Here is a 27,900-nt window from a genome sequence, read left to right on the forward strand (position 1 = left end):
ACAGGGGCAGGCCTTCTGGGCCCCATATGCTTCTAGAAAACCCAATGTTGTGCTGTATTAATTGAACCGTGAAACTTTTATTAGTCCTCTTTAAAAATGCTTGCAGTGAAGCTTTTATTAATGCTTGCCCTCAAATTGTTTATACTACTTAGCATTTCCATAACAATTTATATTTCAAAGAACTTTTTGATCATTAGTTAAATCCACCACATTTCTATAAGAGAATTCGGCTCTTTAGCAAAACAGAGGCAGGCAGGGAAAACTCAGCTAATTTTTGCCTAAGATATGCCAATCAGAAAAAGAATAGAATATAAGATTTTTCCACAAAACCTTTAACTTCTGTTTAGACAAGCCTGGCCCTCTCACTCCATATGCATTATAAGTGTCTTCACAATGGTGAAGAAAAGAGAAATTACCTATCTTTATGCAATGGGCTTTGAAAACTAAGGTTATAGGATGCTGCAATACAGCTAGAGTATCTCTACTATCCAGACTCACCTAGATGCCCATCAGGCCACAGCATTGCCCAATATCAAGAGGCATCATGTATGTTGTGTTCTTTGTTTCAAAACTTCTTTGGGTACATTTTCATCAAAACTGCATTATACAAATTAGATCCATCAAAAGTAAAAGGTAGAATCATTCTAGGGTTGATTCAGCCTATCTTATTTACTCTTAAAAATGTCCAGGCTCACATCATGTCTTCTGTATTCTTGAGATCATCCTGAAAATATGATCTGGTTTAAAATAGGTAGAAATATGAGGGGTGGGGGGGAAATGCACTCTCTCTATAAGAATATCTTTGCTTCACCTCCACATAAAAACAGGATGGCCTAGATAGCAGAGAATGCATAGAAGCCTTCAGAATTTCTCCACAAATGATTACCTCCTCTAATTTTCAATAGCACTAGCTTTTCATTTGGCAGAAAGCAAAATAACTGAGTTATATATTAGCTCACAAGAGAAATACCTCTATTGAGATAGGATTTAATGATGTATTTTTTGTTTTTCTAGAGTCTCAAAATGAGAATTACTAGTGCTTGTTAGACAGATTAAAAAACATTCCTGGCGGGCGTCTGGGTGGCCCAATAGGTCAAGTGTCTGACTCTTGGTTTCGGCTCAGGTCATGAACTCTCAGTTTGTGAGTTCAAGCCCCATGTTGAGCTCTGTGCTTACAGTGCAGAACCTACTTGGAATTCTTTCTCCCCTCTCTCTCTGCCCTTCCCCTGCTCACTCTCCCTCTCAAATTAAATAAATAAACTTAAAAAAAAAATTTCTGCATTTTGCCAAGTCACAGTGAAGAGCACTATGAAATCTGTTATCTGGTACCCTCCCTGCAAGCTGACTACATAATTCTCTTTAGGGGAGGAGTCTGAGAATCCGTATTTATAACAAGAGCCCCATGTGACTTTTATTACCTGACATGGTTGGGAAACTAGATTGGATGAGACCTAAAGTCCTTCCTTCTGAGATTTGGCAATCCTGATAAAAAATAAATTACTATAAATGGCATCCATACTGCTATACAGAAGAAATTAATTTCTGATCCTACATTTATTAAAATGCTTTAACACACTGAAGGGACCCAAACTACTCATTCTTCTGTCTCTCCACTAAAGGGTGCTGTCTATAAGGGTAGAAACCATAATTTAGTACTCTTTGCGTCCCTACTGAAGAACACACCACTTGGCACAAAATGGATGCTTAATGAAATGTGAATGATTGACTATCCCAAGTGCAGCAGCTAGCTGCCAATCTTATCCAGTCTGCCCTCCTTGCAGGCTCCTCAGTGCCCAAAAGCAATACACACTGCTCTAACTTAGAACATTATTGAGGCACCAGGATTAAAATAAAAACTAGCGAATTCTATATTCAAAAATCAGCACTTATTGTTTGACTGAATACATGATCAAGACAGTAATATTTAGTACTTGATATCAACTATAATTGAACATGGATGGAGAAGTTTTATGGGGAAAACAAGAATGCATACTATCCCAGAACCAATTTTCAAGACAAGCATAAATACTTTGTCCAAAACACTGACTATTAAAGAATTTCTAGAATAACCGGAGTGAGGCTATTTTTCTGGTGCACAATAACTCCTTAGAGCCCTTTGCAGAACAAAAGCAAAACAAATGGATGGTGATTGCCTCAGGCCAATTTAAGTCTCTTTTTAGATAGCGTTTTTTTTTTTTAATGAGATGTAAGAAAAACACTTTTTCTAAGTCAAAAGATTAGGTTATTTCTCACCAGCAGAATATATATGGCACCAAAAGATACAGGCTAATGATAGCAGGAGAATTTTTTCATGTCTGTGGCCAGAACATTTTCCTTTATATACGCAAAGTGCATTTCAGGTCTCTGATCATAGTTCGCATTTGTAACAAATAGAAAAGACTCCAACCCACCTGGCCCACTTGCTATGACTTTCCTCAATTCAGATTTCATTCATAAAAATTTCCCAAACAGAACTGACCGAGGCCTTTCGATAGTGCTGCTCTCAACAGAGCAGAGCATTTATAAGAAAAGTACACAAGGAAATTTTAATGAGCTTCACTCAATAGTTGTCTTATTTATCACCCACTTTTTCCTTTCTCCTAACTGAACAATTACCATGGCTGGCAAGAACTTCTTCATTCAAACAGCAGTCCCAAAGGATATTTTCATATTATAAAACCAATATTCTTGGCGGGGGGGAAGGGTATGCTGATTTCAATTGTCAAACATTACCAGTTATAAGCTGTATCAGGTATATATGGAATTAATCAAAGTATTTGGTATTATTTTACTTTATGTTTTTTGAAAGAGAGTCCAATGTATTTGCCCATTTTATGTATTACAGTACCTTTACACATAGAAGCTCTGAATTAAAAAAAAAATGTTACAAGTTGTTATCATCTTGAGCAGAAAAAAGTTGACCTACACATACTATTCCCTCCTTCTCCATATGCACCTTGAAGCAAGGATTCATATCCACTTTCTATGAAACAAACACCTATGCTGGGTGTACAGTAAGACTTCTATTTAACCTCAAATCCCCTTTAATCATGTTTCTTCTCCCTCAGGAGGAGTTAGGTACAAGCACTCTATGTTGTACTTCTCTCTTTTACCACACAAAGTTCAGTAAATGTTACTTCTGGCCATCAGCTCCTTACATATAAATACCATTTCTATAGCTTTCTTGCCCAATATACTTTACCTCTTAAGCAGTTATCTCAAAAGCAACAAAAATCTCACCCTGTTCCACATAAGGTGAGAAAACTAAGACTATTATCACCCTTACACCAACCTTCCAAAAAAAACATTACTTTTAGAACAAAATTAGATGTAATATGGACCTACCTGAGAAATTCTCTAAGGTACCCATAGCTCACATTAAGTATAAAATTTCCCACCTGTTTATCTTCCTGCTATGTGGTCTACTTTCCTTTAGGCTTGGAAAAATTTTAAATATTTCTTATTATATTGTATTGATTCTCTTCTTTAACTAAGGTTGTCAAAATATTTCTGTATTCACTGCAAGCTAGTTACCTTTAAATAGCCTTTGATGGCCTAAACTGGGAATTTAACCACTTAAAATAGTGTTGTTAATGGGATTATGTGTTTCTCATTAAAAATAAGTGGGTCCAGGTCTAAATGTGTTAGAAAGATGCTAAGTAAAAACCACACAGACACTGAAATTGCACTATTGAAAAGTGAGTTTCATACGTTGAATTTAATTATAATTTGGATCCAAATTTGTCCTATACAGTTTATCCTTCATTAGCCATGATGGCATCTGCATTTTGTGCCCATTTCAAGATTATATATCCTGGTAAAGTTGCTGTTTCAAATGTTTCATGTGGATACAGTTGTAGTCACTGACATAAATTCTATTTTCTCATCATTCAATCTTACCCGTCACTCTTCCCAGAGTGAGAGGTGACAATAGGGGGAGCATATGACCAAGGTGGTGGATAATAAAGGGACAGGACAATTTTTTTTAATATATAAAAAGTCCACTTTCTGGTCTAGAGAATTAAAGACAAACCCCTATATAAATTCTAGACAATAATTTCCAGAAACAGAAGAAGTTTTCTGCCACTTCTGTACTTAGCCAATTTGTCCCGTATGGTTTTTAATGACATCAAAACATCCCATCACAAGAAAAAAATATTTAACTATCGTGGTTCTAAATTAAATGACTTTTTGTAAGTTATGCAATTGTGACACATTAAATTTATACATACACGATATATAATTCATTTAAAATATGATGTATACATATATAAAATGCAAACATGATTTTAAGTTCATCTTAATAGAAAGGATAATACAGTATACCAGAACTGTGATAAGCAATGTAGCTCACACACAGGGCTGTCTGTGGGGTGGGGGTGGAGCAGGAAGGAACAAGTACAGCAGGCTAGACCAGTGCTTCCCAAAGTGTAGTCTCCAGGCCAAGACTAACATCACCTGGGGCAACCTATAATACTTGCAAGGGTTGGGCCCCCCTCAGACCTGCTGAATCATATACTAAGAGGATGGGCGAATTTTTAACAAGCCCTCCCAGTGATGCTAATGCATGCTAACGTTTGAGAACCACTGGAGCACAAAGACTCAGAGGTAAGAGGCCTTAGGTAACTCTTCATCTGTGTATCCAGAAGACAATGCCAATTATAAATAATGATTGTAACTAAAAACTCGGGAATACCTTTACTACGTCATTTAGAATCAACAGTCATGGATATACCCTCCAATAATGTTCAGTTCCAAGTTCAACATACAAGTTGGCAGCTTGTTGAGGATGTGGGGAAAGTTGGTGAAACAGTGGAATATCACAGTAGCTGATCTGGGTGTGGCACACCACAGAGTGAAAATCTTGGCAAAAGATCTCCTTTTGTAAATCCTGAAAATAATATTATATTAGCTTCAACCTCAAGAGTTGGGTAACTCAAGGACATCAATATGAGGAAAGGGTGTTTTTTTTAAGAATATACAATTATCCAAGCGGAAAATTCTTTTAAAATTTGTCTATGATTAACATGTAGTATCTGACCCTACTCCATCATTCTCGAGACTTGGATTATGTTTGTTCCAAAAGTGACACCCAGTTCCTGTAGGAATGGGTGTTGGCTCTGCTGATCACAACTATATGAGCAACGTATTACACTAGACTCAGAGGAAGCAGGTGCTGAGATTATAATTAAATATGTATATAGGAAACAGGAGTGGCAGCAAAGAAGGGCAGGGAGGAGAAATATCCTTCCTGTGTGTCAAAGAGATGGAGAAGTGTAAATCCACAAGCTGATTTCCCAAGCCCACAGCACAATTTAATAGCATACAGACACGTATTAGGTCAGAAAGACCATGGGTGTGAAGTAGATGCCAACATCATATGTAATAAATATTAATAACGTCATAAAATGCAATCCAAATGCTACATTAGGAGCAGAAGGATTAAAGCCTAGTGCTCAGATAACAACACAAATGAAATTACTGCCTGGAAAGCAAACTGGGTTATGTAATAGAGGATTAGCTGTAGAATACAACATTCAAAATTCATTATATTAACCAATCTTTGTCAGAAAGAAAAAAAAAAAGTCCTTTCATGACTGAAATTTCTTGCTTTGAAGCAACACAAAACAACAACTTTCACATAAAGTTGGTTAATGGTTTAAGAAGGAACCAGACTGACCGGGCTGCACTGGCGAGCTCATCGTGGGAATCTGGAGAAGGACTAATGGGATGGGATGCAGATTCACCGCCTTCCTTCCGCTTTCAGTGTTGGTCTTGGACAGACTGGTAGAGGAGAAACCTAAAATGTAAAAAAAAAAAAAAAAAAGAAAAAAGAAAAAAAAATGTGTATGATACAGGTTATGTCAAGTTACATAGGAAAAGAGACAGAACTGGCTTTGCACCTCAGCTCAGCCACAGCTGGACCATGTAAACAGTCACATCAAACTCCCTGGTGTCTTAAATCTTCACCCATAAAAAAACAAAATTCCTTAAGGCACAGGAATATTGTGAACACCAAATAATATAATAGGTGTGGAAAGAATCTGTGAGGAGAAAAGCACTTCACACAATTATAATTAGTTTCCTGTTTACTGTTCACTATAATTTGTTCACTGTGATCATTATTATACAAATTGAAAACATGTTTTGGAATGTGGATACAAGGGTCTCGTTACATAGAATTCTTGACTATCACTGTCAAAGATTTCCTTCCAGAGGCAGGAGTTCTTAGTGAAAAAAATTTTAATGGACTAAAATAAGGAACAAATCAGCCATAAACTATACAAGTGACAGAAAACCCCCATTACAATTTCCATTTCTCCTTGAAACCTTTTGCAGTCTTATTCCAGCCAAAAGCAATAACAGCCATAGTCTTTCTAGGAGTGGCACTTACAGGATGGACTTCTGGAAAGGAATTTAAGGGACTTTCTGCTTACAATTTGAATGTACTCTTACTTCTAGACACTTCAGCAAAGGAAACGCAATTGGAAGGACATTCTCCTCACAGTTTACTGGAATGTCAAAGTTTAAAAAAAAGAAAAGGAAGAAGCAGCTTTTAAAGTTATACTTAATGAGTTTCTTACTAAAATAGCATATTCCAATTGGACTATTTTTGTAGACAGAATGCTGTGAACACTGAGAATTGTACTTCTCTTTATCTTGAGAATCCAACATATTTACTGGGACTCACTTTCCCATCAGTATCTTGAAAGTGTTATACTATTTTTGCCCAAATGTATAAAGCAGGATATAAATACATATTTCCTTTGAAGAACTAAATAATATCACCAAGAACACCTATAGTAGTTTCAATGGTCTCTACATAGAAATAGGCTAGTTACTAAAACAGCGGAGTTATCAGTCCAGCTGGTTACTTCTCATCATATCTTTGGTGCTACATACATGTAACAATATAACGTATAGTTTCATAAATCTTCTTTAAAAATTATGCTGATGTGCTTATTTTATTAGCATTGTTTTAAGAATCTTAATTTCCATGTTGATGAGAAAGCAATATTTCTACAAAAAATGAAAAATGAAAAGTAGAAAACTCTTGATTTCTCTATCAGCAGAGACATGTTGACGTTGGCTTCTAAATGAAGATGTCAATGTCATATTTTAAAGTAATAACACCATGTGCATAGTTCTTTATAGTTACAGTGTACTTTTAAACCTATCATCGGATTTAATATCATTTTCACATTAACCATGCTAATAGGTACTTGTAACTCTCCCCTCTCTTTATGAGTGAGAAAAATGAGATATCATCTACTTCATATTTAAAAGGTAATAAAGCAAAAGCAAAAACAAAGTTGAGTGAGATTTGAATTTATACACTAAAATTAATGAATGTGAATGTTGAGGATTTTGGCAGTTATACTTTTTCACAATGCAGTATGAAACATTTCATAAATGCTCTTGATACATTCTGGCTTCCCAGTGTACAATTTGATTTTAAATTAGGAATAACAAAAAGCAACAACCAGGAAACCTTAAGAGTATGGAGGGAGACAGTACTGAAATGTGTCTTCCATCAGTGGCAGAGTTACTCTGTGTTAAAAAAAAAAAAAAAACACTTCTTTTTAATCTATGTTACTTTGTTCAAATACTTGTATATGTACAAATACAACTAAATTTAGCCAATAATGTCCAAAATTTTAATTGTGATAATACCAAAGCCAAAGTTTTACTACTTATCCCCAAATCTAAAATGAGAAAGTTATTTCTATTTCCACACACCTGCCATTTATTTCCACAAACATACATAACAAATGTCCATGACATGCTGATTCATGGCTATGTACATAATTGTTGGGTTTTGACTTCATAGCTCTAGACGTGACTTGCAAAATAAATCTCAGATGGAAATATGAATTTGGCTTCTAAAATATCAGTAAATAACTTTTTAAAATGTAATCTACTCACTCTGCCATTCAGCCTTTTATGCCTAAACATGACATATCCTTCTAATATTATTAAAGTCTTATTATCTGAATGCTGCATAAAGAAAATTAACGTGCAATTCCATGTTGATACATCCTAGTTCCCATTTATTGCATTAAACCAAAATTATCATGACAGTATAGCTGCATAACTGAACTGTGGGCACATCAAAATCTCTCCTAAAATGTTTCAGGGGTATCGATCCTCTACACATATATGCATCTTGTGTGTATGTGTGTGCATGTGCATACACATGTGCATCATCAGCTACATAAATTTCTCTTTCCTCATGGCCAACAAAATCGACAGATTAGCAACTGTATTCACACATTATAGGGACAAAATTGATACAGAATTTTACACAAATTAAGTCAGAGGTGTCTGGGTGATCCAGTAGGTTAAGCTCACGACTCTTGGTTTCAGCCCAGGTCACGATCTCGCGGTTCGTGGGATGGAGTTCCATGTCAGGTTCTGCACTGACAGTGTGGAGCCTGCTTGGGATTCTCTCTCTCCCTCTCTCTGCCACTCTCCCACTCATGCTCGAGTGCTATCTCTCTCAAAGATAAGCAAATAAACCTTGTACAAAAGACAGTTTTTAGCTACTTAGAAAAGAAAGAGGGGTGGTCAGCGAGGGAACACCGGTCAATGAGAATGGGCAATTTATTCTTAAATCTCCCTACACTTCTTTATCCAAATGAGCTCCAGAGAAACAGACTGTTTTCTTAGAATGGGAACATTTTCCCCTAGTACATTAGTCATTCTTACAAATAAGCCTAATGTAGAAATAATAGGAAACTGGCCTTCAAGTGGGTTGATAAATGAAAAAAAGAAAAAGAAAGCAAGTAATGCTGATTGTGTGTACAGATTATCCAAGCAGATATAGAAATATATTTGTTTTCAATTAATAGTTTCAACTAATTTGCACATTAATTTGTTCATGCTATAAAAATATATATGTGCACATTTAAGGATATAAACACAAGCACAACAAGAGTAAAATTGCTGCTATGAATCTTTTACCTATTGAGATCCAAGAATGGTTATTTTTTTTTCCTGAATATATTCTTTGAGCTCTGTGAATCCACAATAAGGCACTGGGAGTCTTGCTTCCAAAAGACCACCTCTGACTGCAGGTTGATCAGCTGCCTACAAGTCAGTTATTGCTATGATATCGTGGGACATAGCACAAGCATAGTGCAACAGTCCAAGGGGGTGATATCTTGCAATGTCTCAGCTTGCCCATGCAGCCAGGGAAAGAAGGGCACTAACACATTATATCACCCCATGCCACACTGCTCTCATTAGCATCATTGTAGGGTTGTTTCCACAGGTCCTTTAGCCATTCTACCTGTATGACATGTTCTACAGTAATAGCACGGCAAGTCACCAGGACTTTACAGGATATAAAGAATTTGCACAAGGATTATCTCCTCTGATCTTCACAACAGCTCTTTGGAGTACACTGATAAGCCATTATTATTCCCATTTTACAGATGAGGAATTTGAGGCTTAGAGAATTTCAGAGATTTGTTCACAGACATGTAGGTGGTAAAATGGAAGAACTGGTCTTCTGACTGCTAGCCCAGTGTTCTCTGTAGCATCATAATGAATTATAGACCCTTCGAGCAGAGCTGGTTAAATATCAAGACTGTGTCTACCTAGTCATTACAGTTTCAGTAATGGCTCATTAAGTAACAGGTCTCCCTTACTAAAGAACCTATCTAGCCATTGAATAGACTGAATTCAGTCACCCAAAAAACCCAAAAAAAACAAAAAACAAAAAACAAAACAAACAAAAACAATAAAATAAATCAAAAAGTTGGAATGAATGTCTGTCTACATGAATTCTCACACTATAAGCTTTCATTTCCTTAGACTTGGACTTCATGGTCCTACCACAACCTTTCTTGGTTTTTTAACTATAGTCTGACCTTTTATTACAGTTTTTTCCTTGTGGACAATTGCTATTATCTTAGACAATGTGCCACAAAGAAAGCAATGCTTCAGTTGTTATGTAGCTAACAAAAACTATGTGTCTCTAAAATATCTTTCCCAGACTTAGGGTATGTTGTAATGCACAGCTCAGTCTACAAAGACATTCACACTCATCTGCAGTCCTTCTCTTAGGTGGAGCTGTTAGCCACTAATCCTCTATAGAGTAGGCACCATGAGCTGACTCAATTCATAACATCCACTTGAAGAGAGTTTACTGGTGAAATAAGCCTACTGTGCCAGTGCACTGAGTATCATCAAGCCCATAGTCTCTCTCTCTTATGCCTTAGAATAACATGAAATTCTACCACGATTTTATATTTAGAGGAAAACACTAGAAAATTACTCTTAACATTCTATTCAATTCAACAAACTCTTATTGATTACATACAAGATACTCCATTACCAGTTTGGAAAGCTCAGATTATATTTCACTTCTCTGATTCTTGCATTTCCCACAGATAGTCACCAAAGCCAGTATACTAATGTCTTAAAAATATCTTTCATATCTGGGCCCTCCTTTACATTTCAATGAGTGCTGCCTTGGCCCAAGTAATCGTTCATCTTAATTAGATTCTTTATCTGACCTTCTATCTGGTATCCCTGCCTCTAGGGAATGTCTGAATGAATAAGTGAGTGAGCAAATAAAATCTGGCGACCAGCACACTCTTTAGTTGGTATTCAAGTTCCTTCATAATTCATTTCTTCCCACCTCATTTTCTCTCCATCTTTTCCTCACACAATCCTATGGTTCCACACAATCTGTCATTATTCCTAGGGTGATGTTCCACGTTGTTAACTACTGCTGAGGCACAGGCACCAAATAATCAAAATGAACACTACCTGTATGGCTGTACTAATGCACATCAGCAGACTGTGGGTCCTGATTATTCCTGTATAGTATTATTCATATTCATATTTCCATGCCTTTGTACTTCTTTCTACAAAGATTACTGTCATATCTTCACTACCTTCCAGCTCAAATTCTTTAAGACCATCTTCAATGAGAACGCTTAACCAGCCACTCCAAGCAAAAGGTCAGCTTCCCCATCTATATCCTTTCCCACTGTATCTTGTACCTGTAATAACACCCCTTGTGCTAGATAATAATAATGCCTCTCATGTTAGTGAAGTACTTTTATCCACCATAAGACTATGTTCCTCAGTTCAGGGATTATACTGTATTCATCTCAATAATGCCTACACCTAGTACAGTACCTGGAACATGCAGGCACATGATAAATTCTTGATAGATGAGTTAACAAAGGGGAAGGGCTGAACTAATGAATCTGCGGTTGCCCGATCTGGCTGCAGAATCATTTATCCAATGTTTTATTATAGAGTTCTGAAGGACTAGAACATAGTCCTTTGATTTGGGTCAAAAAAAAGAAAATACTCTCCACTTAGATGGGCCACCATCTAAGAAGAGCAGACCCAGAGCGGGTGGATGCCTTCACGGATCAGGGGAAAACACCATTCACCCAAAACCAAATTTGCCTGTGAATTATGTTATCCAAGATACTGTCATTTTCTAGGGCTTATCATATGAAGTGATTTCCCAGATCACTAAAATGGTTCAGCTTCTCACCTTATTAGCCCAGCTTTTTCTCCACTGGAGGAAGTCCATTTCTTTATTCGACAAGTTTTATAACTTCACCATTACATCAAAATCATCGAACCACTATTCATCAAGACACAAGAGAATGCGATACAGATTTAAGGATACTTGTTCCTCTTCAATTTTAACAACAGAAGCAGGACTGTGCAAATAATGCTCCTGACAATACTTAAAAGTTGTCTTAAGCAACAGGACCCCAGGGACTCTGGGGACTGGAAAACTGATGGACACAACAAGAGCCACACTAAAGATACAGCCAGTTATTTAACTTCACCTAATACCACAGCAGACATCTGGTGCTCCAAATTATCAAACACATTCATAAAGACTGGCACATCGACTCCTTTTGGCTCATTCTAGTCTCTGGGCAGTTACCTACACAAGACTATTGGTTTCACTCCCTGTCTGTTTGCCAGATGTTTGCTAACTTCACCTTTGAGTACAGCTAAGAACAGAACGTGTCACCCAGAGGGCCACACATCTCACATGCAGTCTCTGTGCTTACATTTTAAAAGCAAATAATAAGCTCCATTATAAGACTTTTAGGAGAGCCATTTAAGTACAGGCTACAATGCAGGTGTAACACAGAGCAGGGAACGCAGCTTGGGAGGTTAGTTGTTATGCATGTATTTTGCATATTTAAGACGGAATTCAGTAGTCTATACTATAAATATAATTCAATGGTAACATCTAAAAATATACAACACAATCAGGAATGGTCTGCTGGTTATTTCATTTCATAAGAAGAAGTTCTGCCAACCACAGTACCTGCACTAATAAAACAGACCTTTTCTTAGTAAGTCTTGTTTTTTACAACATTGGGCTTAGCCCCAGGAACGCCAGTACCCAAGTCATATCTTAAATGGCTTCTGATAGATAACAAAGAACATTTTATCAAAAACTCTTACTGCACTGATTTTTATTGAATCATCTTTGAAGCCCCTACCTGAAACTTCCCTCCTTGGACAATAGGGAATAGGGAGTCACAGCCGCCATTATCATCAGTTTGAGTTTAAAACTAGAATCACAATACCCAGAAACTGCAGGACATACAAGGCTCCTTTTCAGTCATGGCAAAGGGGTTCTTAGAAAAAAAAGCTTTGTCTACCTGTAAATACACACGAGACAGAAGTCCAAAATAGAATTGTGAAAAGGAAGTAATAGTCGAAGTGAAGGAACTTGTAACAGACAACCTCTGATACCTGTGCAGCAGGAGGGCTTTGTAACTCTTACACTATAACCTTCCCTGCAGAAAACTGCCCGATCAAGCATGCTTAAAAGAACCTGGCTCCCGGTCTACTCCCTTGCTAGTGTGGAGGCACGGGTTATGATCAGCTGGCCAAATACAAAAGACCTTTATCCATTGCTGCAATTTAGATTGACATAGTTCTCTTTTCCAAACTTCAGTATTGAATACATTTTTTAAAAATGTCTGTGATTTCTTTAATGCTGCTATGTACCTCTTGAAGATCTGATAATCCCTTCATGCAGCAAATTGCCCATGTGAAATGTCTCACTAGCTGGGTGCTATGGAAGTCAATTAACCTCTCTGAACCTCAGATGCTTACACATGAATTACTTAACTCACCAGGTCGTTGTGAGGCTTGGAAAAAATAAATGTAAAGTAATCGGTAAGGAGAAAGTGCACAAAAATGTTGACTATTAGTATCATTATTAGTATAGAAATTGTGTTTTACTTCAGGCCAAGTTCCATCCCAGGAGGAAACTGTGATACACAGTGCCTCTCACCCTGGAACAAGTTCTATGCCACAGCTATTAATCTTTCTCACTCCACTAGGGCTACAACAGGGATCTAATTACTAAAGCTTTCTCCTTTCTTTGCTTCTTCCTTTTAGAAGGCAAATGTGTATTCTATGGAAATACAATGTGCCAATATTTGCTTGTGACTATACTTTACCCTAATCTTTTACTGACTGATGTTGCTAATATTTTTTTTAATCACTTCTTAGGTATTGATGGAAAGGAAAGCAAAAGAATATCAAATCCAGTAAGTTAGAAACAATTATCATTTTGCAGAAATTTGAAAAGAAACAGGAACTGTATTCCCCGAGCACTGTATAAATCTTTCTATAAAGAACTTTTCTATTGTCTTAACAGAGCACCTTGGGAATTTCAGTAGACTCTAAGGCCTCTCCTCTTATTATGAGGAGGAATTTACTAACCATTTTACTAACTACTCTACTGAAAGTGGTCAGTTCTATTTTAAGCCACCCAAGACATATCTCCAGACATGGACAGACATGCACCTGAGGGGAAGAAATGACAACAGCAGAGTTCCCACATGGTAAAGAAGGGAAACAATGAGCCATGAGCCATGAGGGCAGTTGCCAAAAGACAGCAGGTACATGGGCTCCATCCCCAGTCAAGAACCATGTTGTCACTGCTTCTTTTTACTCATTTCTCTGTATTTGACCCACTTTTTTTAAATTTACATCCAAGTTGGTTAGCATATAGTGCAACGATTTCAGGAGTAGATTCCTTAATGCCCCTTACCCATCTAGCCCATCGCCCCCCCCCCAACAACCCCTCCAGGAACCCTCTGTTTGTTCTCCATATTTAAGAGTCTCTTATGGGGGCGCCTGGGTGGCTCAGTCAGTTAAGCGGCCAACTTCGGCTCAGGTCATGATCTCACAGTCCATGAGTTCGAGCCCCGTGTCGGGCTCTGTGCTGACAGCTCAGAGCCTGGAGCCTGCTTCGGATTCTGTGTCTCCCTCTCTCTCTGACCCTCTGTTGTTCATGCTCTGTCTCTCTCTGTCTCAAAAATAAATAAAACATTAAAAAAATTTTTTTAAAAAAGAGTCTCTTATGTTTTGCCCCCCTCCCTGCTTATATATTGTTTGCTTCCTTTCCCTTGTGTTCATCTGTTCTGTGTCTTAAAGTCCTCATGTGAGTGAAGTCATATGATTTTTGTCTTTCTCTGACTGACTTATTTTGCTTAGCATAATACCCTCTAGTTCCATCCACGTGGTTGCAAATGGCAAGATTTCATTCTTTTTGATTGCCAAATAATACTCCATTGTGTATGTATGTGTGTGTATATATATGTATATATATATACACACACATATATATGCCACATGTTCTTTCTCCATTCATCCATTGATGGACATTTTTGACCCACTTTTCCACTAGCCTTTTCTGGAATCTCTTCCAGTTGAACAGGTCATTCACTTCATTAATCCCTTTCTGAAGAACTCCCCTTGGGGCACCTGGGTGGCTCAGTCCCTTAAGTGCCTGACTTCTGCTTAGGTCATGATCTCATGGTTTACGAGTCCAAGCCCCACATTGGATTCTGTGCTGACAACTCAGAGCATGGAGCCTGCTTCGGATTCTGTGTCTCCCTCTCCCTCTGTCCCTTCCCCACTCATGTTCTGTCTCTTTCTATTGCTCTCTCTCTCTCTCAAAAATAAAAACATTTAACAAAATAAAAAAAAAAAACTCTCCTTAAGTAATGAGTTGAGCCAACCTCCCATCTTCCATCTTTAACTCCTTCTTATCTTCTTACAAAGAACTATAGTTTATACCTAAGATTTATCTCAATTCCATCCCTCTCCGGTTCTTTTCTTGCCTATGCTTTTTCTTTCTCTACAGAGGCTTCCTTTGAACACACACTGATATCTTAGGATACCCCTCAATTTCTAGAATACACTGATATGTAAGAAATACATCATATCAACTATCTTGTTCTTAACTTTACCCTACCAATTATTACTGACTTTTCTTTTTGTTTTTAATTTTTTTTTGCATTTATTTATTTCTGAGAGACAGAGACAGAGCACAAGTGGGGGAGGGAAAGAGAGAGAAGGAGACACAGAATCTGAAGCAGGCTTCAGGCTCTAAGCTGTTAGCAAAGAACCCGACGTGGGGCTCGCACCCACAAACCATGAGATCATGACCTGAGCCAAAGTCAGATGCTCAACTGACTGAGCCACCCAGGCGCCCCTATTACTGACTTTTCTAACTGACACAAACTTCATAATTATGTTCCGCTAAGTCAACCCAGGTTCATGCTATGGAACCTTTTGTGGGTTATATGTAGCATAAAAGCAACAGTTTTAACCATGCTTGAGTGTAACATGTACTTGGAGTGCTCACTAAGAATGTTTGGTACAGAGCTGAGAAGGTAGCTCAGATGGCCCCTGCCATGCAGATTTCACTCATAGTGTGAAGGATCTCTCATAGCGTGATCCAAGGACTGTTCTAAAATTCAGATACTTGGCACTCATCTAAGAACCTCCTAGATTCAAATCTTTGGGACAAAGGCCCAGAAACAGTGTTTTTAACAAGCTTCCACAATAATTCTTAACTGAGCTAAAATATGAGAACCACTGAATATATATGTACAGTTAAGAAACAAAATAACAAAACACACACACACACACACACACACACACACAGAGAGAGAGAGAGAGAGAGAGAGAGAGAAACAGTGAAAAACACACTTAAAGTCTGACAGACCTTATTGTAAATTACACCTCTCTGATTTTCTTATTATATTCTCACAGGCAAATTATTTTACCACTCTGACCTTCAGTTTGCTCACCGGTAAGTTGTTGACTCTAATATCTATTTGTAAAACTAGGGACAAACAACAATATATTTAAAATATTTAGCGCAGTGCTCAACAAATGTGAGATATCATTATGACAGTCAGGGCCTCTGTGTTGCAAACTGCCTCTGGAATTGTGAAACACTGCACCCCTAATAGATATCATGTCTTAAAAAGAATAGGACAGCACAAGGGCTACAGGGATTTGAAGGAAGCTTTCACTGCACTCAGAGGTAGAGGGGAGAAGGTACCATGGAAGAACTGGCATGCAGCTTTAGGATATTGAGTATTATACAAACATGCATAGTTGGCAAAAATGTCCTCCTTTCCAGGAAGTTCCCTAAGTCCTAACCTCAGTGAATTGTAAATAGCTTCAAGAAACAATTTTTAAATTACCTTGCTGTGTCCTTCAACTACTTCATGATTAAAATGATCTATTTTTGGGGCGCCTGGGTGGCGCAGTCGGTTAAGCGTCCGACTTCAGCCAGGTCACGATCTCGCGGTCCGTGAGTTCGAGCCCCGCGTCAGGCTCTGGGCTGATGGCTCAGAGCCTGGAGCCTGTTTCCGCTTCTGTGTCTCCCTCTGTCTCTGCCCCTCCCCCGTTCATGCTCTGTCTCTCTCTGTCCCAAAAATAAATAAAAAAAAAAAATAAAAATAAATAAAAAAAAAACGTTAAAAAAAAAAAAATGATCTATTTTTGTAGTCCCCTACCATAAAATATTTTCAGTGTTAAAATTATCCTCAAAGTTACTCTTAAATACAGAGAACAAACTGAGGGTTCCTGGAGGGGTTTTCGGTGAGGGATGGGCTATATGGGCAAGGGGCATTAAGAAGGACACTTGTTGAGATGAGCACTGAGTGTTATACGTAGGGGATAAATCACTGGATTCTACTCCCGAAATCATTACTACACTAAATGCTAACTAATTTGGATGTAAATTTTAAAAAATTAAAAAAATTAAAAAATACAATAAAATTATCCTCAAAGTTATCTCAAGCTCTATGCTAGTAACAGGATGTTGGTAGTTTGTTTTATGAAGCATATTCTATTTCCCCCAAAAGAGGACAAATTTATACAGACTGCTTCTCAAGTATACCATGTTCTTTATATACAAAATGATAGTACTAACTCTTGCCAGGAGGAGGTACTCTGGATTACTATATTATTACTGATGGGTTGCAGCTTTTCTAACATCTCTTAGAAGAACCATGTAAGATGTCTGCTGAGGGTCAGGAAGGCAGCCTTTTTAGCAAAGTTGAAAATTCAACTGCTCCAAGGAAGCTAACTGGCTCATAACAGGATCAAGAGATTGATCCCATTAGTAAAACACACTAATGAATGAAGCCAACTCACTCTGAGCAAATCTTATTAAACCTCATTATCTTATGAAGAATAAAGAGCAATTCCTACTCTGTTTCAAAAAGTGGAGAAAAGATTCAAATTATAAAACTTGCAAAAATAAGGTAACAACAATTATTGAGAATATAAATACAATCTCAGAACTCAAAACAAACCCAGAACTCAATCCAAAGGACATTTATTTCCTCTCAGTGAGAAAGCATCCTTTGAAACTGAGTATCTGCATAAAAACAAAGGGTAGCTAAACCAACTCATTTTACTGCAGGCAACTTCTATTAATGTCACATAGGGGAAGAGATACAGTCTTTGCTTTCATATTCCCGTTCTGCAGGAAAAAATATTCATACACACACACACACACACACACACACACACATTAAAATAGACTGAGACAGATCAACACATATAAATAGCTCAATGCAACATCTGTAGCAGTCCTTAAGATTGTATTAAAGTCCTTGCTGTTTATCAGGTTGGTAAATCATATCAGCTCCTAGTTACTTAAATTGCCAGTTGCTGGGCAACCACATCTTCTGTCAACTGTCACTCACTCTTAAGTTCCTCTGCAACACTCCTTTAAGAAAAAAAATACTGAAAAATTCTTGAGATGCTTATTTTGGGCATCAGAAATGCACTTAATTTTATCCCTGAGCTTAAAGAGTCTGTGAATTGAATAATATTGAGAAAATAAATATGTTCAGTGAACTGGAGAAGGGACAGTGTGTGTGGTACAGGTAGTGCTGTGGGTGAGTACCTAGATAGAGAAGTGAGAGACTTTGTTAAAGGCAGTATCCCTTTTGGAACCTGGTCCACAGTAAAGGCATGTTTGTGACAGAATTTTTCCAAAAGAAAATATGTACTCTAGAGGAAATAGGCTATTCTCAACAAAACTGATGTCTAGTTGTTTTTATAATCATGCACTCATCACTGAAGGTTGAATAAGCATTACAGTCACAGGAATCAACAACTCCTTCCTTCAGATACTTTTTCCCCCTGGTAAGTTCAAACAAAATAATTTACTACCATCTCATGAAAATCTCTACTCTGTAAATGTTGTTTTATTTTCTTGGATGTAAATCAGTATGCATTATTTTACTCAGTCCAAGAGTTAAGTTATCTACCAATAGTATAAAACGTGTCTTCAAGGTCAGGCAGACTCCTCAGCCATGAAGATAATATAATGCAGTATCTATGTAGTTCACCACATCAATACAAGTAGTTCTAGAATTGCTGCTCCCCGTCTCTCTGGGCCTCAGTTTTAAACCAGATCACCTCTGAAGTTCTTCCTAGCAATAACATTTCATAAAATCATCAACCTTTAAATTATATAGTTCTCAGTTATAGCCTATATAAAACTGAGCCAACCCAATAAATCAGACTTGTGTTGCTACATGTCACAAACACAGAAACATATACAGCTAGAGACAAAAAAATATATTAAAATAAACAACTTACACTGTTACACATTTAACAAAATAAAAAGGAATATCTTCATGACTTCAAATAGGATATTATTTCTTCAATGAGCCAGAATTTGTCAACTTTGAAATTAAAAAACTTGTGCAATCAAAGAAACTCTCAAAAAGTGTAAAGATAAATCACACTGAGGAAAAAATATTGCAATGCAAATAACCAACAAAGAATTAGGAACAGGAATATTTTAAGAACATCCATGAATCAGTAAGAAACCAAAACAAAACAAAAAAAAGAACAATTTAGGATAGGAAAAGGAAAGGAATGGGCAACAAACTGAAAGGAGAATTTCGGCAGCCAATGATTACATGAAAAGATGCTCAATGAGATACCAATCACACCCGTAAGATTGGATATCATTTTTAAATCGCATAATCCTAGTGTTGGCAAGGATAAGGAACAACTGAAATTCTCCTACACTTTAAGAGAGAATATTCTAAGCACACACCACTTAGAATAGAAACTTAAAACTATTTAGTCTAAGGGAGATTTATAGCACTCCATGACCTGTAGTAGGCAAAATAATGATACCCCAAAGATGTTCATGACCTAATTCTCAGAACCTGTGAATATGTTACCTTACATAGCAAAGGGGGTGATGAAGATTACAGAAGAATTTAGTTTACTAATAAAATAACCTTAATGTAGGGAGATTATCCTGATTATTCAGGGGGGCCCAATGTATTCACAAGTGTTTTAAAGTGGAAGACAGAGGCAGAAGAGAGTCAGATGGAGATGTGACTATGGAATAATAGATGCAGCAATGCTGGCTTTGAAGACAGAGCAAAGAGGCCATAATCCAAAGAAAATGAGCACTTTCTGAAAACTGTGAAAGCAAGAAACGGATTCTCCCCTAGAGGTGCCATAAGAAACACAGCTTTGCCAACACCTGCATTTTAGCCCACTGAAACCTGTGTCAGACTTCTAATCTCCATAACTATAAGATAATAAATTTGTGTTGTTTGAAAACACCAGGTTTTGGTAATTTGTTTCAGCAGCAATAGGAAACTAATAAATGACCCATCAATTATTCTCCTAGGGAAATTCTCCCATGTGACTGCTTGCACAAGAATGTTCACAGCAAGATTATTTAGAACAGAAATTTGAAAACAATCTAAATGTTCATCAACAGGAAAATGAATAAATGCTAATATAAAAAGAATACTCTACAGTAATTAATATAAAGGACCTCTAGATATACATATCAACACAGATACGTTTCAAAGCTTATTGTAAATTAGTGAAATAATAAGCTAAAGCATTATTTGTATAATATACCATTTATATGAGGTTCAAGAACATACAAAATGATACGGCAATATTTGTGGATAAATATATTATAGCTAAAGAATAAATAAATGAATAGGAATGATAAACACCATACCCAGGATAGTGGCTACCTTCGAGTGAATGAAATTAACAGTATTTCAAGTACATCTCAAACACTTTACTTATTAAAACAAAAAGTCCTGAGGGGAATAGCACAAAATACAGAGATCTGACAGGGGCATATGTGTAGATAACTATTAAGTTTATTGTTCATACTTTTCTGTATTACTGAAATATTTCATAATAAAAAAATAAACAACATACGCTTCAGTGATGTATTTTCCACATGTCCACTGGCAAACAGGCAAACCAATTCTTCCCAAGTTCACAGAAAATGATCTCACCCAAGGAAATATCCCTATTAACTTACCAATTAAAAGACAAAAATACCAAAAAGCAAACATCAATATTTGACCTAATTTTTGTAACCTTCCAAATGTACACTGAAATAAGCAGATTTTTATTTTTCTTTTTATTTTAAGCAATTTCATCTTACTTCTGAAAGTCAAGAAGTAATTCACATTGGGAGGATTTCTTCTGAGTGTCTCCAAATAGGCACACCCAGGTGTGAAGAGGTCTATTTGTAAGTGGGTATTTATGAAATGGACCATAATAAATATGTTATCACCTTTCATACAAAAAGGTGAGATGGTTCATTTAGAAATACAGTGTTTACATAAATTGCCTGACAAAATAATATTCTAATTATCATTGCCAAAATCCTCCATCAATAAGGATTAAGAAGCTTATTTACTAGAGACACAAGTATTTAGGAAAAAATATAAATCTCCTTTTTTGTGGTTTAATATTTCCCCTTTATTTACACTTCTATCAAACATGTTTAAACTCCTATGTTTATCTTTTTTTTAGGTGGCAATGTCTGTCTAAAGCCCTGAGGGCATTAAGATTAGGCAATGACTATTCTGCATTTTAGGACAAGACTAGGAATGAGGGGGTTTTCCACTTTAACGACTTTTCCTCCTGAACTGGAAAACGTTAACTCTTTCTCTGGGAAGCATTCATTACTTAAAACACTGGCACTAAATTGTTTTTGCTAGAAGAAAAAAATAAAAAGGATAATCTAAGAATAATATATAATAAATATATGATTGGTAAAAATAGAAGCATTGCACTACAACCAATTGTCATGAATACAAAGCTTATTTAACCTCTAAAAAGCCAAGATCCCTTTCTTTTCAGCCTGAGAAAACTAATTCTTTTTAGTTCTGGGTAGCACAAATATAATACCTGTGCCTGCCAAAATGCCAACCACAACATAAAAGGCAACAATAACAGCTTTAAAGAAAAACATGTTCCTTTGTTGTTTCTCTGACCAAGCCAAGCCTGAATCCAAATAACATGCTTTGATCAACAATTCTGAATATCAAACATGAAGACATACCATATCACCATGCCTAAAATAAAAGATAAACATACTATTTCAGTTTACTTTAATTTATATAATACTATTTGGGTTATTAATACACTAAGAACTATCATGTAAGAAACACTGACTTAAGAACTATTCCAGCCAGGTAACATCTTATAATCAAAGCTTCCTCCTTTAACCGATGCCTCACATTTATGCAGAGCATTACTACCAATAGCATTCCAGAATCACTTAACAGAATCTTCTACCTTGTAAGACCTTCCTTCATCGTTTTCCCTTCTGTTTCTCTTTTCTAAGCATGAAGATATTTGGGTTGGTAAGTCAACATTCTTACATATTTTCCCCATGTCCCTTCTCCAGAGAAATGTCATCTCTTGTTTTATCCACTTCTTCTGAGGGGTCTTCCTTCTCTGCCTAGGATCATTTCCTCTTCAAGCACATAGGTCGAGTTCCCTAAATTCAATGTAATAGGATCTCTGAAACCATCTTGGCTGCTTTTCTCTCCTTTAGAGGAAATTCCCTACTCATTTCTGACAGACACATGACCTCTACCTGAATATATCCTCTGTCAAAAACTCACCAAATCCATGCCATTGATGAGTAGATTATAAGTATGTAAAAGATGTTCTCCACATGAAGTCAAGACGCACCTCTCAGTTGTTCTATTTATTGATTTACTTCATTCATTCTTCTATGGCCCCAAATCTCTTTGTCATGTTTTTTATCCATTCCATTATTTGAATGCTATCATGGTTCCTTCAAATCTTAATTAAATACCCTCTGTTTATCCAAATAAGCCTTTAACCTTAATACCTTTAGTTCCATAATATGCTCTGCTCCCACTACCAATTGATGTTAAGCTAGGATATGACCAGCAGATGCCTGGCATACAGCATATGCATACATATGCCATATGTGAACTAGCATAGCCCTTACCAGTTCAGTCAGTCTAAAAACATACTACTGTATTCAGTGCCATCATATCACCCTGGGTTTATGACTTCAAATTCAATCCAGTGACATTATCTTACTTATTTGTTATTTCTTGTTTGGTGTATGTCTCCTGCTGCCAGGCTACAAACTCCATGAAAGTAAAGATGCTGTGCATCTAATTCACAGGAACCAGAGAACAGTGCCTCACACAATAGACAGTCCACATATACTGTTGGCTCTTCAAGTAAACTCTACCTAAAATATTGCTTTTCAACAATTTTCAACAGACATATTCATGTATATTCAGTATCTCTTACTGACCTAAATCATACAATGGCTAAGTGCTGGCCACTGTGGAATTTCAAAATGAGTAAAATTTAGTCTTTACGGATAGGGAGAGTTCCCAGAGTTGGTGATGATAAGGTTAAATCCTGGAGAAGGTACAGAAAGATATCATTCAAAAAATGTATTTATAATCAACACACAGTGCTGTAATGCCATTCTGTTTCATATTTTTAGACTTCAGGAGGTTTGAGACTTTAAGAAGGTTGGAAGAAAAGTATTATAGGTACAGGGAACAGCACTGGTGAACAATGCACAAGTAAGAAAAAGAACATTCTAGGAACTGCCAGCCAACTGAGGTGATGGCTGAGGAGAAGGTGGTGTGGGGAAATGCAAGGGGTGGCCTGGGGAGTTATCAGGGCAGATTATGAAAAGAGGGCAGTAGAAGCCTCTAAAAAGATTTAAACAAGAATATGACCTCACCAGGTTAACATTTAGAGAAACAGAAAATGCTACTCTCAGAATAGTGCATTTAGCAGAGGAGGGTAGGACTAGGGGCAAGAAATGGGTAAGAAGCTGCTATAGAATTTGGAAGAAGAGATGACAAGAGGGTGGGATATGGGGATGGGGGGTGGACCACAAAGAATGGAGCACAGGAATAGTCAAGGCAGTAGGACCAATAGGGTCAAATGATAAAGAGGTGAAGGAAAGAGGAAGTCAAAGATGACCCTCAAGCTTTCTGAATTGGTGAACCAGAAGGACGTCCCAGTCACAGAAATCAGGAATCTGTAATAATAATCAAGAAGCTCCGAAGCCTTCACTTCTCAAACTAAGAGAAGCATGTACATCAGTATGTTAATGATGCCCTCTGAGAACTGGTATTTAAAGTGATCTAATCTCCTTTAGTCTTTCTTTTTAATTTCCAATTTTTCTTTAAAAATGTATTATTCACAATGAGAAGATGTTTTATTTCTAACTTTTTTCAATAAAACTGGCTTTAGGGGCTCCTGAATGGCTCAGTTGGTTAAGTGTCGAATTCTTGGTTTCAGCTCAGGTTATGACCTCACAGTTCATGAGTTCCAGCGGCATCGGGATCCATGCTGATGGTACAGAGCCTGCTTGGGATTCTCACTCCCTCTCTCTCTCTGCCCCTCCCCTGCTCACTCTCTCTGTTTCTCTCTCAAAAACAGATAAATAAATTTAAAAAAAACTGGTTTTGTTATTTTGTCTGAAAGATAAAATGGGAGTCTGAAAGTCATTCCCACGGATGAGTCTGTAAGTCATTACAATCAAAATTAGATGATCCATGTAGATAGATTTAGGGGTTTGGAGATTTTGTTTTTTGTCATAAATACAACCAGCAATATAAGATTGTGACACTACCAGGCGATTCATGTCAACCTGGGCTTTTTTCTTCTTCTAATGAGGTTATCTTCCACATCCCACAAAATTTTGTGTAATGCCTACTACTTACTAGGTAATGTCATGAACAGACAAACTCTGTACAAAATTAGTAGGTAAAATAAAAGTACCTATAAACTAATTAAGTTGCTCTAATTTCTGTTTTTGGTAATAGCAACAACTCATCTTACTTACATACTTAACATCTTGACATGGTAATTTAAATAGATTCTGTCATCCCTGCAAATAAATAGAACTCTTATATAACATGCCATGCTCATAAGCAGATTGACTACAAACATCACATACATGGAGTTTTTTTCAAATTGTCTTAATGTAGACAGTTGTATGGTAAGGGTTTAACAAGCAGTCTAACTCCATCTCCTGATTTGAGGAATTTTTTTTTCTCCAGGTTTTGGAAAAAATCATTATTATTATTTGCTACAAAATGCAAACATGCCACTGTAGACATCCACTCATTCAGCATGGAATAAACCGGTTTACAAGAGATGAGGAGGAAACACTCTCTGTCTTCATGTGGCATACATTTGGGTGAAAAAGCAGGAGAGGGCAGAGTTTTGGAAGTATTTCCACAAGGTTACTATAAATTAAAGTGGTTCAAAAACTAAAGAACCCAAAGAGTGGAACTGAAGGGCCCTGGTGGGACTGAATACTTAACAACTAAATCCAATGCTTCTGTACACACTGCTGGCATAATGGAAGATTTTAATGGAAGAGCCCCACCCCCACCCCCAGTTTCATGCAGTGATTACTGCTATAGGTTTACTCCACAGACCTGGGGCAGGAAGTGCTGAAATCACAAGATGTAAACATAAAACAGAATACTCTTGACCTAACAAACCCTTTGAGAGGGGAGATAACTGGCTTCCACTTCAAGGAAAGTAAAAGTCTGCAGCCCATGGGCCACCAGACATAAGCAGCCGGGGACAGGGAAAGCTGGGAGGCCATCAGATTGACCTGAGATGAGCTGGTCCCAAAAAGGGCAAAACCAAATGGCCAGTTGTGCCTTTTGCTCAAAGCAGAGTAACTGCTGGGAAATTAAAAGAACACTAATTCCCCTGCAAGATGAAGGAGAAACAACAAAATTCTACATGGTGATGTTGACCTCATCCCAGTAACAATAGAACAAATTCTGTAGCAGGTTAAGGCAGTTCATAAAACTCCAGGGCACTTAATCTTCAAACATGGGTTTTTTCAAAAGGGAAAAGAACCTCAAAGACAAGAATGAGAACTGCCGGAGTGGCTAGGAAGGAAGAGTAGGCAAGGTGGATGGTCTCCTTTGAGTATTATTCTCTTATGATTATTTTGGAAGCCCCTTATATATTAAGGGTAGAGTTTCAAGGGGTAAAATTAAGTTACTTTTTTAGGCCAAATGAAGGTACATACTTCTAATCCCTTCCATAGTCCTGTATAGTGGGTGGGGAAATGGAGGAGACCCTGAGACATACGGGTTCCTCATACTTTAACCCCATTTTCTCTCAGCAACAGAAGAGTATCTCCTACACAGACATCAGGTGGGAATTCTTCAGACAGAGCTTTTTACTCAATTAGGATTTAGGAAAAAAGTCTTGAGACAACAAAGGACCAGGATCAATTTGATAATTAAGAAACCAAGGATTTGTATAGGGAAATCATGATTCAGTGAAGTGATAGGGTGTTGTTGGCCCTATCCAGTAAGTGCCCTCTCTTTCAAAACTCTGCTTACACTATATTTAAAGTCTGTAAACCAAATATTTTAAAAAATCGTATCTGAGAACAAGACCAAGACTGTGTTTACTTCAACTTGGGAATAAATAAATGATACAAGTAACTGAGAGGAAAGAATATATAAAAATGCAAAAAGGTGAAAGATGAGATCTGATCCCACCCCATGCCCCACCTCTACTCTGAGAGCCCTATAGATATCCCATCAGAAAATACGAGTAAACTCCAAATGCCCCAGCAGTTTAACATTTCATTTGATGAACAAGGGTGCCTCAATATCTGTACCACAAGTACTTTGGCGCATTAAAAATTCACTCTGTTTATTCAGGGATGTTAGTCCTGCTGGGAAATTAAATTAAATTAAATGTTACTTTCTGAATAATGTTACTTTCTGAATAATGTTACTTTCTGAATACCAAAGTTTTAAAGCATTTACTAAGCAAAATTTCCTGCCCAGTCAAACCAGCATCTCAGGAAGCAGGGCACTGCCGGTGGACTCTGATGGGTTTTCATACTCCCTGCACCTGGGATCAAAGGCAGGCTCTTCGGATAATTTTAAAGCCCTAGCCAGGGTGCTCAGAAAATGTTCAAGACTTTTAAGTTTATCACTACATGTAGGGGGAGGGGAATCTTTTTTCAAACAGATAATTTTTCTGCTGTCCTAAAAGTGCTTTTTAACAAACCATAATCACCTCAGTCAGATGTACTGCAACTAGCAAGGGAACAATACAGTTTACTTTTGAAAGGACTCTGCAAAATACTCATTATCAAACAACAGAAGCAGGGCTTCAGCAAGGGCCTTGGTTCAACTTTAAAATTTTTTTTTTTTTTTTAATGTTTTTTATTTATTTTTGGGACAGAGAGAGACAGAGCATGAACGGGGGAGGGGCAGAGAGAGAGGGAGACACAGAATCGGAAACAGGCTCCAGGCTCCGAGCCATCAGCCCAGAGCCTGACGCGGGGCTCGAACTCACGGACCGCGAGATCGTGACCTGGCTGAAGTCGGACGCTTAACCGACTGCGCCACCCAGGCGCCCCTAAAATACCTGAAGCCTAGGGTAGCTCGCTTGCTAATCAGGGCACACAACCTCTCTCCAGCTGAAGAAGCTTATTTTCATAGTGCCTGATGTATTCTAATGAAAAATGCTGCTCATTGAGAATTTTAGTTTTAGGAAGGAACAGGAAGTCAAATTGTATTGTAGCCATTTGGTTAAAAAAAAAAAAAAAAACCTTACAATGTGACTTTCCATTCAAAATATAAGTGACCTTCAAATTAAATGCTGTATCAATAAACTGCCTTGTTTTTCATTTGACAGTACTAGAAAAATTTATAAAAAGAACAGATGTATACATTCACTGACATAAGCATATAGATTAAAATCTTTGGTAATGGAAAGAAAAATTAATTTTATTTTTTCAAAGTATTGCGTACCGAGTAATAACTTACAAAAAAATTTTGAAGTTATCATAGGTGGATATATTTATTTATACAGATAAATAAAAGTACATCTTGAATAATCAATTGTCTAAACATAATTACTAACAATTCCCTTACAGAATATAAAGTATTGATTCAGTTTCCTAATTGAATTTGAGTTAAAAAAGAGATGGGATGAAATCTAGACCTAGTCAAAGAGTAACATAAGCTTTTCTAAGTTCTGGGGAAGGTGCTCTATTTTATTATTTTTCTTATTTGGTGTGCTCAAAGAGAAAAACCCGTAAAATAACTTGTATGCCATTATTATGATTTTAAAAAATACAACAGGGGAGTCTGGGTAGCTGAGTCAGTTAAGTGTCCAACTCCTGATTTCAGCTCAGGTCATGATTTCATGGTTCATGGGTTCAAGCCCCGCATTAGGCTCCTCGCTAACAGCATGGAGCCT

At 37.1% G+C, this 27,900-nt stretch overlaps 1 protein-coding gene across 12 annotated transcripts in view; it reads right to left on the reverse strand.

Annotated features, from left to right (window-relative positions):
• The window catches only part of HDAC9 (histone deacetylase 9), a 938,649-nt gene that overhangs the window by 862,206 nt on the left and 48,543 nt on the right, over positions 1–27,900 (reverse strand). For all 12 annotated transcript variants that reach the window (XR_009260421.1, XM_058724883.1, XM_058724881.1 and 9 more), the window contains exon 2: positions 5,681–5,800. Coding sequence is in view for 11 of the 12 variants with exons in the window: in XM_058724883.1 (XP_058580866.1) it covers positions 5,681–5,702 (22 nt within the window). In the remaining variant the exon portion in view is untranslated. The remainder of the gene's footprint in view (positions 1–5,680; positions 5,801–27,900) is intronic.

Source organism: Neofelis nebulosa, chromosome 4, assembly GCF_028018385.1.
Source record: "Neofelis nebulosa isolate mNeoNeb1 chromosome 4, mNeoNeb1.pri, whole genome shotgun sequence".
In the NCBI taxonomy this organism is placed as follows: Eukaryota; Metazoa; Chordata; class Mammalia; order Carnivora; family Felidae; genus Neofelis; species Neofelis nebulosa.